General features: G+C 41.3%; 1 protein-coding gene across 7 annotated transcripts in view; it reads left to right on the top strand.

Moving 5' to 3' along the window:
• cxxc5a (CXXC finger protein 5a) overlaps nt 1-5161 on the top strand; it is a 19739-nt gene extending 14578 nt beyond the window's left edge. For 6 of the 7 annotated variants that reach the window (XM_023421558.2, XM_023421556.2, XM_023421559.2 and 3 more), the window contains one exon: nt 4027-5161. In XM_023421558.2, the coding sequence (XP_023277326.1) occupies nt 4027-4071 (45 nt within the window). In that variant the 3' untranslated portion in view covers nt 4072-5161. The remainder of the gene's footprint in view (nt 1-4026) is intronic. The other variant, XM_023421560.2, reaches the window with a different exon arrangement.
• Nucleotides 5162-13520: the final 8359 nt, after the last annotated feature.

Genomic DNA, 13520 nt, shown 5'->3' with positions numbered 1-13520 from the left:
GGGGGGGCACTTTGCCAGTATCATACATTGATATGGGAGCTGCGTATTCCCTCATGGTCTTTCCTGCCTCCCAGACACCGTACACCAGACAGTCAGGACAGAGGAGACTCATGCAAACTGACAGGCATGCAGACTGACACTGAGACACATGGATGTGTGGGCAAGTTGCTGGGCAGACAGAGGGACAAGTTGGAGTGGACAGAGGAGGCTAAGGAAGACAGAAGGGAAAAGGAAAGCAGTAGGGCAGCCAAGGTGTCATATTGTGGATATCTGGATGAAGCAAATAGCCCTTTCCTCAAAGAGAGACTGTGGTATTATTTGCAAAACAAGATCAGGTTGTAGTCATCAGAGTGTGCACAGATTTTGTCATTTGCACGTCAAAAGTACAGTTTTTCAGTGAGTGCATTTCAACATGTAAATGCAGTCATTTAAATGCCAAAAATCATTATACAAAAGCTTGACATTTTTCTTTGCCTAATTAGCCCAACTTGATGAGTGTTAAGTGTTAGCTTGAAAGATTTGGAGAAATAGCTTTAGGATTTATCACCGCTCAAACATTTCCTGCATCCTCTCTGGCGTATTGACAACTAGAGCTGCAACAAGAAAATGAATCTGCAACTGTTTAGATAATCGACTAATCGTCATTTGTTTATAAGCAAAAACGCCATACTGCCTTTGCCACATATTACAGTAAGTGGAATAACTGAAGACATCACATCACATCACTGTAGCCTCTGAGAAACTGTGAATGTTACTCTTTCACTATTATTTCAAGTGGCTGATCAATTACAAAAGAAAATAATCTGCAGAGTAATCGATAAAAGAAATAATTGTTAATTGCAGCTGTGACATGTGTAATTAACTAATACAGGTCTAATGGGTTGAATAATGGGCTCCTGCCGTGGCTTTGAGTTTCATGTGTTGGTCCAGTAAGAGAAACCGCATCATTGTATTTACATATCAGTCATAACTGACACAGGAGGAGAGAGCAGGCTCAGGAAAATGCTTCACCCCTTCAGCCAGACAAAGAGTGAGTGTTTATGCCAACTAGAGGTCACTGCTGTTTTGATTCGGTTATTTTAAAGGGTTTCTTTTCTGCTTCTTTGAACAGAAGACAGTGTTACAGCCCACATACAATATGTGGATGTGGAGAAGCTTTGCGTTCATTGTGTCAGTTTGTGTTTTGTTTTTTTTTTCTTGTGGGTGTCCATAAGGGAATCCTCACAATTGTGGATGATAAAGCCATGAAAACAATAAGCAGACTGCTCATTGGTGCCCAGGGGCGAAAAACTGAATTCATGATGGCTTAAACTGGCTAACAGGAATTTGCATGAGTAACACCTAACATCATGCACGGTACTCTGAAAGGCCATTAGAAATGATGATGGAGTCAAGTCATTGAAGAAGTAGTTAGTCTGAAAAATAAAGGCTGTTTCCGTTTTTTACTTTGTCGGTGTGTGACACAAAAACTGTTTGTGCTACGCTAAGACAAATGCTGTGCTTTCCTTGTTTGAAAAAAAATATCCATCGATTATAGTGATTGGCCACTTCACACCCACAGATCCAATCTGTTTGAACCTCTGCAATCAGTGTTGGTGACGGAAGGGTCTTTCTGTTTCTGAGCGGTTGCCATTTTTCCATTGATTGCACATGTTTGATAATGAGGAAAAAACAGCATTTACAGTTCAACCGAGGGACATGTTGATTTTCTTCCCACGCATTACGTCATGGTCAGTCCGGCATTCGCTTTTGACATCTGTGGCATCGCCAGATGTTGCTGTCCTCTGACTGTCTTAACAGCTGAGTGCTGCTACAGAAAGGTCATCACAGAGATGGATGAGGGGCTAACTATACTTAACACACAGACCATGAAATAATGTGGCAATATGCTGCTGTTGACCTCCAGGGTTGAGATTCGTACTGATATTCATTTCAGCCAAAAAAGAATCTCCTAAACACGTGCGACATCCTGCGCATTCCCATGAAAGCTTCAGAAACATTAAGTGAGGTGAAAAAAACCAAACAAAAACATGGGCAGCTTTATAAACACATTCAGTCAAAACCTGCATCCATCAAATAGCATTTGCTACTTCTTTGAGAAAGTGATATGAAGTTGAGAGGCTGATGTGAACCGGCACACGCACATGTAGGCAACAAAACCGCACTGTGTTATTCAGTGTCTCTGCTGTCAGATTATTCCTGATTGAGTCAATTTAACAAATAAAGCACAGTGTGGGTTATATTTGGCTGAGATCACCAGAGTAATTACCTTGTTTGAAGTCTTTTTACCCGAGCAAAAATTTTTCATTTTTGTCAGCAGGAGTTAACTTTCAAAATCAAAGTAAATGAAACCTGGGGAGCACGAACCCCGCTGTCACTCAGTTTCATGTCCAGATATGAACAATAGCATTCAAAAGAACACTGTACTGCTGATTCAAGGGTAGAGGAATGGTTTAAGTGAGCCTGAAAAGTAATTAGGGCTGGTATTGTTTTTGAACAAACTTCTCTGGACTAATGGGCCATTTGCCTCTCAGTTGCCTTTGTTGAAAACTCATAATTTCAGTGCAGCTGTGAAAGAAAGCGGCACAACAAGACACACACAATTCAAAGTCTGATTATGTTCGAGCTACAAATGTTTGTTTTTTTTCATCAGAATTTTGGGCAGTTTCCACTATTTCATCCCTTTACTGTATATGGGAATGTCAGCGATGTATGACACATGCAGTGCACCTTTCCTTTTCAATAAGATAGGTGTGATTGTGTGCATGGGTGTGTGTATTTGTGTTTGCGCTCACAGTATGCATGATTCCTTATTAAACCTTCTGCTGTCTGGTGGATGGTGATGGAAAAGTGAATCTGAATCCATCGTGTATGAGAATTTTAGTTTAACAGTCTCACTGTTTGGTGTGATTTCGGGGGTGTTTTGTGAGTGTCGGTTAATGTGCCACTGTGTGTGGAGGTGTGTGACTGTACTTGAATACATATTGGTTCGGTGTGAGAGTGTGTGTGGGTGCATAAATGTTTGCCGAGCTCCTCCTGCCTCGCTCCAGGCAGAGCTGGCTAACGGAAGAATCCGTGCTGCAGAATGGAGTTGCAGAGGACGCCAGCCGTGCAGCTCCGTGCAGCTCCAGGGACCCGAGTGGCTCCCTATCTCCTGACTGGCAGGCCGATGCCGAGCCCTGCAGCTGCATGCATGTGTGCCACTCCTGCTCAGCGCAATCAGACACACAGATAACACACAGTGCGAGAAGGGGTGGGGGACGGAAAACGGCATCATCATTGATGATGGTGTGGGAGAGCAGCGCTGTGGTGGTGGTTAAATAATAAATGTGGCATATCGGGTTTTGTGTGAAGCCAGGACTGAAGCCTGTTCCTGTGGTGGTGCTGGGGGGAGAGGGGGGCAGCTGATGGACCAGACGATGTAGGATGTAGAGATTTCACACATATTACTCATCCAGGGATAAAGAGTGGAATAGAGCTGGTGCTGAATTGATTTACTGTTTAATCAATTCGTTGATCAACATTAATCATTTAAGTCTATTATCAGCGAAGAATGCCAAACATTCACTGGTTCTGAGTTTCTAACTTGAAGATTTTCTGCCTTTGTCTGTTGTATAACAATGCAAATTGAATATCTTTGTGTTTTGACGCTTGGCTGGACAATACAAGCTCTTTGGGTTCTGATAACTTCTAGTTTTTCTTTTTTTTTCCACATTCCATATATTAAGAATTCACAAACAAAGAACAATAGATAGATTAATCAATAATGACAACAATCAGTAGTTTCAGCCCTAAACTGAAGAAACGACAGCAGAGTAAGATTACGTATGCCTCTCTGTCAAGGTGTGAAGAAACCGTAGCTTCTCAGTGAAATAGTATTTTTTGGGATTATATTTGCAAACACTGTAAAAAAATGTGCCGGTTTTCATTAACAACTCCAACCTCCTCTCCTCTCCTCTCCTCTCCTCTCCTCTCCCCCTCCTCCTCTCCTCCTCCCCCTCCCTCCTTGTCTTCTGTTTCTCCAAGAAGGTGATGCTTCCTACAGGAGCGGCGTTCCGGTGGTTCCAGTAGGACTCCTCCTCCACTCCCTACCCAAAGCTCTGCCATCAAGTGCAATGCCAACTCCTGGATTGTCTCCGGAACAGACACTGGCTAATAAACAAACAAGCAACAAATAAAATTATAGGAAAAAAAAAACAAAACAAAAAAAAAACAAACAAACAAAACAAAAACAAAAAACAAAACAAAACAAAAACGAAGCAGAAAAAAAAAAATCAATCGGGTAATGGATGCACCTACTTATTCCTTGAACCAAAAATGAAGCGTAAAGAAAAGCATCTATGGCAACTTTCATTCCCTTTTCTATGTTTCCATTTTGGTACCTTTTGTCCTTTTTCCAGCAGGTTTTTTTTTCTGTTGCTTAAACATGGAACTGTTCATTACCAGAAACAGAAATGACGGACTGAGTGTGGACAATCAACTAATTTCTGTGTTTGGTGTTAATGTTGTTCATGTGTGGAAAGATACAGTACTTGTGTAGAGAATGTAAATTTACAGCTATATTTTAAAACTAGTGGCTAATGGCAAACATTATTGTAATTCTTCACCATTACGTTACTTAAACCCTTGTCTGTTTCATTCATTGATTTCATGATTCATTTCGTTGAACGGTTTTCCGACAGATCGGTGGTAAAGGCAAAGAAAATGTTTTTTAAAATTGTGACGCTGTTGATGTCAGACTGAAATGAAACTGAAAAAGTCATGTTAGATCTCCAGAGACTCTTCACTGGGTTGAAGACGCTGTTTGCCAGAGCCGTCACTACTGTAATCTCCTCAATCAGCCCTCCTCTGCATTTCCAAACTTTTCCTTTAGTGAAACTGGCAGCCTTATGTTACTGTGGCCCTACTGAGCATGTGCCAATACTGCTCAGGGCAATAGCACTAAGAGACAGCACTTGCTCTGAGTCAACCCTACTGAACGCACTGAGACAAGATTACATTTTTTTTTTTTATTTGTTTGTTTATTTGTTATATTTTGTCATGATTTTGTTATGTTGCTGGGTAGCTACAGCTTTTAAAAATAACCAATCTTTGTATTCGTTTAGAAAATTGGACTGGTTTTGTGAATAAAAAGGAATGCATGTATTCGTGTCAAAATTTACAGTTCTGATGTTTGTCTACTTGTCTATTTGCATGTTTTTTTTTTGTTTGTTTTTTTAAAAACAGCTGGTTTGGCAAAAAAGAAATATTGAGTATAAATTTTCCATAAATTGGTGAAACTGTTTCCTTTTCTTTTATAATTGGATGTTATAAAAAAAAAAAAAAAAGAACAAATTCTGAAAGATTCTGACAGGAGAAGAACTCATTAAAAGTAAATCAGGCGGTGGTGTGCATCACCATGATGTCCTTGGTTTGACTGAGATATTTCTCTCACTGCCTATGTAATAACTTCCTATACAGTGGAATGACTGATGCAGCCTTGCTTTGCTAAAATGTAACCAAAATTATTTAAAAGATGTCTTGAGTAAGAACAATTTTGATTGCAGTGTTTCTTCAAAATGCATGAAACCTCCTGAAAAATCCTCCTAAATGTCTTTTTTTTTTTTTTTTTCCTCAACAATTTTTGCTCTTCTCCGAGATCTTTGTGACATTCACCCTACTCCATGACATTTACAGCCTGAAAACACAAGCAGGAAATCATTCACAGTCATGGATTACTAATGGGACATTTTGTGGTCAGAGCTATAAAGCTTATCATAAAGAAGCCTGGATAAAGTGTGTGTGTGTTTAGGGCTGAGTGTGTTATACATACAGTGAGTAGAAGGGAAGTGAAGTTTGGATAAAGACTTGGATAAGTGGAAGCAGTGCTGGTTTAAAAACCTTTCCAAAAATGTGGTCAGTCTCACATGGGTCTTAATGTAATTACTGATTCTAATGCCTCAGGTCTTTGACACTAGAATGAATTTCCATTTCCTGCAAAGTGATGATTTTCAGTGATTTTTTTTTTTTTTTCAGCTCCATAGTCACTCTTTCATATCCAGGTTGGGAAGTAGATGCAGATTTCTGCCGCAGCCGTAGTACTGAGTGTTTTTAATTAGTGAATATCCACAGTGGAAGGCCCAGTATGGTGGGCTTGTGTACGAGCTCGTGATCAGCTTGGCGAGCGGAGGGTTGGAGAGTGTAGCTATATTCCCAGCTTCCCCCCCGGTGACAGTGCTGGGCTAGTGCCATCGCCATGGCGATGTGGGGAGTGTGTGCGTGAGTGAGTGAGTGAGTGAGTGTGTGTGTGTGTGTGTGTGTGTCTGTGTGTGTGTGTCTGGGGGGGGCGGCTGAGGCCTTTCATTATTAATGTGCACCGCGGCGTCCTTACCTCCTCTGAGCCCGCACAGCTCACTGCCTGACCTGCCATCCAAGGGAGAGGGAGTGGGGAGGGGGGACTGAGGAGGCAGAGATAAAGAAAGAGAAGTGAGCCAGAGAGAAAGAAAGAGACAGCACCACTAGCATACAGTGTGGAAGCATACGACTGTAGAGTAGAAATTCATTCATGGACTTTTATTTTACGTTTACACCTGAAACAATAAAAAAATAAGACAACATGTCATCAGATTAAGATTTTCAGTTTGAGCGAGGAGGTTTTTGGGTGTGGTTGAAGGTGAGCGTTGCTCCTGCCCGCTGAGGTGTAGCAGCCTGGGAGCGGAGGAGGTCAGGTGGTAGTGGTGGTTGCGGCCGTCTCCGTGCAGTGGGGTGTACGCCTTGGTGAGCAGGCCTGTCACACTGGGAAAATCCTGGAATCTTATCACTGCCTCACAGACACTGAGCCGCACTGATCTACTCACCCTCGTTGCCAGCAGACATGCCCTTCCCCCATCCAAATGCCCCTGCACAGGCTGGCCCCTTCGCAGCTCAGTTGCCACCTTCTTCGAACGGGGAGATAGCAGCAACTGATGCAGTCCACTTTGTTGAGGAGGGAGGAATGCTGCTTGTAATATGTGACTAACAGGAAGAAAAACAAGTGAGTATACAGGCCAGGGTGGTGAAGAGTCATCTGCAGTGACCCTTGTTTTACTGGCTGACCAAGTCAGGGGGAGGAACATAACGTGGGGGATGTGAATATCAAAGACTTATATTTTCTTAAGCATAATGTTACCAAACATATTGCTATAGGAGTTTTAGATCCACTGATTGAAACTGACCTCTGTGTCATGTGTGGGACATAATGCCCCATGAGGATGAACATAATCTGATAGGCTTGGATATTGTGGGAATTTAAAATTGTATGAGTAATTGCGTAATAGCTATCTAGGGATGTTACATTTATTTCTGTGTAATGCAGGAAAGTGAAAAAAAGTTTGTCTCATCAGGTTGCACATAGTTTCTGTGTGTGTGTCTCGCCACATGTTCCACAAAGAAGTACAAACGTCACATACAGTATAATGACACAGTGTTTAAATTTGTTTTTTCCATCTTACATTTTGTAAACAGATTTTGGACTAAATTTGTTTTTCTGGCAAAAATGTTTTCATTGTAAAATACTCCAGATGATTATTGAGAAAAAGAGAGTGGTGTCGATTTGTAATCTTTCCTGTTTGGGACATTTTGCGTTAGATAATGAATCCGTAATTCAGCATTGAAAACTTTTGTATAACAGCGTAAATACCCCTGGAATACAGTGTTTCATTACTATGAAGAAAGATACAGGTGATATCTATCAAAATGTGCTGTGCTCTGTTGGTGTGAGCACAGGCTGAAACACTGAACCATAGAAATCAGCGCAGCCAATACCCCTGAGTATTGATCACTTGAAATTCATGCACTCTCTATTCAGTTGATTTGATCACCGAGCATAAAAAAACACGGAAGAACTGTGATGACACAGATGAATTCAAGTTTTACCCACATGCTGCTTCATGGACAAACCTGCTAACAACAACAACACCTGTAGTGATAATAAAGTTAGATAAAATAAACCGATACTAGAAAGGAGGCTGTCACCCAACTGTGGCTTCAGTGCTACTTAGATGCCTTTATGTTTTCCTGTGCTCTATCTCACAAATCCTGTTTTGTTGTTGCAGGATTATTTGGAAGAAAAGCCTATCCCCCTTCCACTACACTTACCAGACTTCTATTAAAGCTCAGAAACACCAGACATACAGACATGATGGATGCTGGGCCACTCACAGTATTAATGGTGTGTTATGAGAAAGCTGGCAACTAAAGAAACTGCAGCAGGTTTTTTTTTTTACCATGTGACAGATGTTATAACAGGGTTTTTTTTTTGGGGTTTTTTTTTCACGACGCCTGGCATCAACAACGTGTATTTTCTCTATTTATTGTTATTGAAACTGTGCATATTACAAATAAGGTTTGTATTTTTTTCTATGTATTCAATTCAGTTCAATTCAATTTTATTTGTATAGTGCCAAATCATAGTAGACATTATCTCACGGCACTTTACAATGCTTACTTTATCATAGAGAGACACCAAGCAGTTCCCACAAAGAGCAGCCACATGGCTACAAACAGAGATACCTGCAGAACGAGGACAGAGAGAGAGACACAGAGAGAAGCACAAACTACAGGGGGAAAAAAAACAGTCAATATAGTTAGTGACATGAAGTAGTCTGATATAAATGGAGAGATAGAGACATATGGAGACATTTAGGATACGTTTTTGAGCAGAGTCTCACTAACTTTAACAAACCAACCTTGTTGAGTGAAGTCATTTATTTTAAACACATTTTCTTGTATTAAAGACGCACATGACATTTGATTTCATAAGACTAAACATGAGTTTCCCTGTGAGATTAGGGCTCATACTGAGGTAAACGTGCTAAATAGCAAAGGATAGATCTCACTTTGGGTATGAATGAATAAAATGTTTACTCTTCCAGCCACCGCCACCACGGCCCACCCACCCACACACCCACCTCTCCACACATGTATTTTTGGCTGAGACGAAACTACTTTAAGTACGCTTTTAGTATATTAGTACGTGTTGAAATCACTCATTTATGACAAATCACACAAAACTATCACCTGCGCAAAAATCTACTGTCCTCATCTTTCAAATAGTAGCATGTAGCTGACACATACTGTCGGTAACGTGTAAAGACTTACAGCACCAACTGCTGCTGTGTAGCTGAATAATATAAAAGTCAAACATCACGTCTAAATGCTGCCTTAATGAATACAGAATCCATCTGAAACCACAGTGGAGTAGCAAGTGTCTCAGCGGTTAGCGTCACACTGAGCTCTCATTTGAAGATCTGTTGTACCTTTTTAACCTGAAGCACTAAACAGATGGAATCAGGGAAGGGCTTTCTCTGGCTGTTTTTGCTAAAACGCCATTAAAAATATGACAATCTGTATTTAGTGGAGAGCTGTTCAGTTTCAGTATTTTTAACTTCTTGTTCTAAGTGGTGACTATTAACTGTGACAAAAAAACAAACATGCTGAGCTCTCAGTGCTGCATGTGACATGGAAATTATTACATTAAAAGCTGTTGCTGTGAGGCGCTGTAAGATCTCCCATTCAAAGCTTTAATGCACATGCCACATAGAACAATTATATTGACTTTCATTCATAAGGTCTGGCTTTAGATGGATAAATAACCAAATTTATTCTATATTACGATTCCAATAATGAAATACATGTAAAGTAACTAGAAAGATGATTAAATTAAAGGACAATCTGCTACCAACAGTAACTGGTCTGAGGTTTGGCCTTATTATACAAGTTATGCTTTCATTTGAATATGATACCACAGATAATTGCACAGTGACCATTAATAACACTTTTGTTAATGCTGCACCTCTCTAAAATATGACTGTGTAATATATAAAGCAAAAAAAAAGAGTTAAGAACAGTAACAGTGAATTAAAAGTTATTTCTGGCAGATTTTGAATATATTATTGTTGGCCAGCAGTGCTTTAGGGATGTCTAAGGGCATGTTCTTCAGAAAGAAGAAGTGACCTTGCTCGGGGGGACCTTTAAACCATTTAGTTCTTTTTTCTTCACCTGTGTCAAAAAACATAATTTAGACTCTATTTGAACATCTAATGCAATCAAAATGACTCTAATTGTTATAATAATAGTTAGCATATAAACTTTCTAAGTTTGTGCAGTTTAGAAAGAGTATTTTGTGAACAAAGACCTTTTAAAATGGTCTTAAATTCCTGTCCAATAATGTTTTATTCATGTTGGACTAGAATTTTTACTTGTAAATAACCAATCAATCATCATCATTTTAGTTAATACGCAACCCATTACAATTTGTATCTTAACTCATAAAAATGTATTGGAATCACTCAATATACAAAGCTCACCAGGGCCCCATGCACCTGACTCTAATGGCACACTGCCTTGGGGCAACGAGTAAGACAAGGCCATCATTGAGCAGGGCTCAAATAGCTGATTTAATATCTATTTGTTTGTATGCTTGGGCAGAGCGAGACACCTTCCTGCGATGCACACTGCCAAAATCTGCTCCAACCTCGGACAACAAAAGCCATGGAGCCTGAGACTGTGCGAAAATATTTATAAATCATTTTCAACCAGTGTTGAAGTGCGTTCTCGTGTGGGTTCACAGACTTAAAGCTTAAAAGACAAAAGTAAAATGTATATATGAAGTTTTTTTTCCTGTTGACTGATTTGTTGTTCACCGTAGAAAGAAACTCATGAACCAACCACAGACTGATATAATATAAAAATATTAAACCTGTGATTCAACAATAAAGCAAAGGTCCATACCTTCTGCATTGTGTGGCTCTGAGTGTGCAGAGGGGAAGTGTTTAAGTGTAGCAAAAGCAAAATTAATGCACACACACTAACACATACACACACGCGCGCGCGCGCACACACACACACACAATGAGCAGAACAGGGAACAAGGTTTAAAATTCAGTCATGCACTAAATCATACACAAACATGAACACACACACTTCCAAACAGACAAAGACATGCATACTCTCCCTTTCCCTCTCACTCTTACACACACACACACACACACACACACACACACACACACACACACACACACACACACACTCACACACACACACACACACTCACGAGGACACGTAGGAACAGATTAAGTCCAAATCAATGGCTGTGGCTGGACTGGGAGAGAGATTTCACCCAGGGTTCTCGTTAAGGTCTGACACATGCGGCAAAGGCTCGAGGGAGTGTTATTACCAGGGTGATGGTTGATAAGACGCTCGTTTCTCCACGGTGCGTCCCGCGGGAAAATGCATCGTGCAGCCATGGAAACCATAAGGCTAGGTGTTATGCTATAATTGGGCCAGCTTTTTTAACGGTGCAGCTGCACTGCCAGGTATGCCACTGTCTTCAAATGAGAAATTATAGTGGAGCCACAGCAGAGAAGATGTGACCGATTTTCTAGAACGTTTTTCTTGCTGTGTGATTCCTTTTTGATTTGTTTGATCAAACAGACTTATACAAAGAGGATATGACAAAAGATAATTCTATCAGACAAGTTAAAATATTGCAAAACACCTCCTCAGAATGAATTAACACAGTAAAGAAGAACTATCAACTCATGAAGAATTGCTTGTGTGACTGGAAGAGCAAAGCATACACACCTGTCACTATATGTTCTGAGGTATTTACATCCCATAAAGTCTGGTTTTAATTGCTTGCTAACATTTTTTTTTCTTCAGCCTGGATCAGGAAACACATTATAAGATGGAGGAAGAAGACAAGGGGAGAGAAAGAGGAGGAGGCAGGAGGAGGAGGAGAAGCGGGGAAAGAAGGTCCTCGGCCAATCCCTGCTCAGTCTCTGTAACTTGGTTGATTACGATCAATTTCCCTGGTATCGATGGCCTCCCTGGCCCTGAGCTACACTCCCTCCTGCACTTTGCATGGTACGTGCTTTGTGTACCATGACATGATTCACACTCCACCACACCTTCCGCAACCCCTGGCTCTCCCACCTGCAGTCCCCCCGAATCCTGGCCTTGAGAAACATCAACAGCTGGGTAACTGTCTTCTAGATGAGGGGTTATAAACAAGCATTTGAAAAAAAACACAAAACTTTCCACGTCCATGTTCTCAGAGTCAGTTTTAAGTCTGGGTTGATGCAGTATTTTTAACCGATTGGTTTGTCAGTGTGCTAGGTGTAAAAAGTTTGGGTGGTGTTGCTGCAGCAGTGCAGGAGGAAGGGAGATTTTTTTTTTTTTTTTTTTTTCTGTCAGCGCTGCTAAAGGATTGAGCCCTCACCGAAAAACTCTGAGAGACAAGGTGGAAATGATGAGATGAAGTTTGGTCACGATGTGCTGGACCGAAAGCCCCAAATCTGTATTTGTTCTGGGGAATGCAAAACTGTCCTCCCTCCAGCATGTGCGAGGGCGCATCCCACTCGCTCTATCTCTGCACACTTGGCACGCTCTATCCGAATTAATTGCATCTCTGCAAGGGAGAGAGCGAGATGGATAGAGAGAGAGGGAGAGAGGTTTAGCCCTTCTGTTGGGCTGGTCTTGCTACAAGGGGAGTCATTTAAAATTCTGCCTCCCATGTGGCTCCTGGTTTTCACTTTAATGACCCCCCTCCTCTCCCCCTGCTTTTTACCCCATGACTTTCCTGGATTTGGAGCTGCAAGCTCCATTTCCTATGGCTTCACGGTGCCGCATCTTATTTATGCATGTATACAAAATAAATAATGCTTGTTTATTGACTGGCATCAAGGCCATTAGTGACCAAATACCATATGCACCTTCTGACTCCCTGTCTATGCCTTTTCCTTGCTTCCTCTTTGTCACCAGACAACAACCCCCCTCCACCTCCACGATCAACCATGCTGCCATCAACGATCCAACTCTGCTGCCTATGTTTGCTTGCCAATTACTACATGAGCACCACCTTTTCTCTGGGAAAATGGCTGCAGCACCTGTTGTCGAGCTGAGGGATCTTTGAATTAGTCTTTTGCACTGGACTGTGCTGTAAAAGAAGTAAAGCTTTGTTTTGTTTTAGAAAACATTAAAATCTTTGTTTATAGTGTGAATAGTCTACTTAGGAATAAATCATAAAGTCATGATTATAACAGATATATTGACCTATCCTGCTGATTTTAGAGGGCCACCTCTACATCAGGAAGTGTGTGGGACGTTGTGGTGTGTCTGTGTGTGTGTGTATGTGTGTGTGTGTGTGTGTGAGTGTGTGTGTGTGTGTGTGCAGAGGCAGCAGAAGGCCCCGTAGATGGTTAACTGCCGCAGTGTTTACCGGCGCTACAGTGAGGCACGATAGGAAATGGCCTCAGTAAGATAAAGCTGAGCTTTCTGCATGGTTCTCTGCAGGGGTCTCTCTTTCCCTCACACACACACACACACACACACACACACACACACACACATATCTGCGTGTGAGTGTGAGGTGGGGGTTGAGTGGTGTGGGCTGTAGGACAGCGACGGCCCACAAGGTCAGAGTAGGCAGTGTATATGGTTGTTTTTGTCTGTTTTTTCTCTTTCTCAGTGGTGGAGCTGTGTGCTGCCTCCCCGGGTCTCTC

Source organism: Seriola lalandi, unplaced genomic scaffold (assembly GCF_002814215.2).
Source record: "Seriola lalandi dorsalis isolate HSWRI2012SDOR001 ecotype SW California unplaced genomic scaffold, Sedor1 jcf7180002054672, whole genome shotgun sequence".
Taxonomy (NCBI): Eukaryota; Metazoa; Chordata; class Actinopteri; order Carangiformes; family Carangidae; genus Seriola; species Seriola lalandi.
The sequence above is the reverse complement of the archived record's forward strand: the minus strand, read 5'-3'. Positions and strand labels throughout refer to the sequence as shown.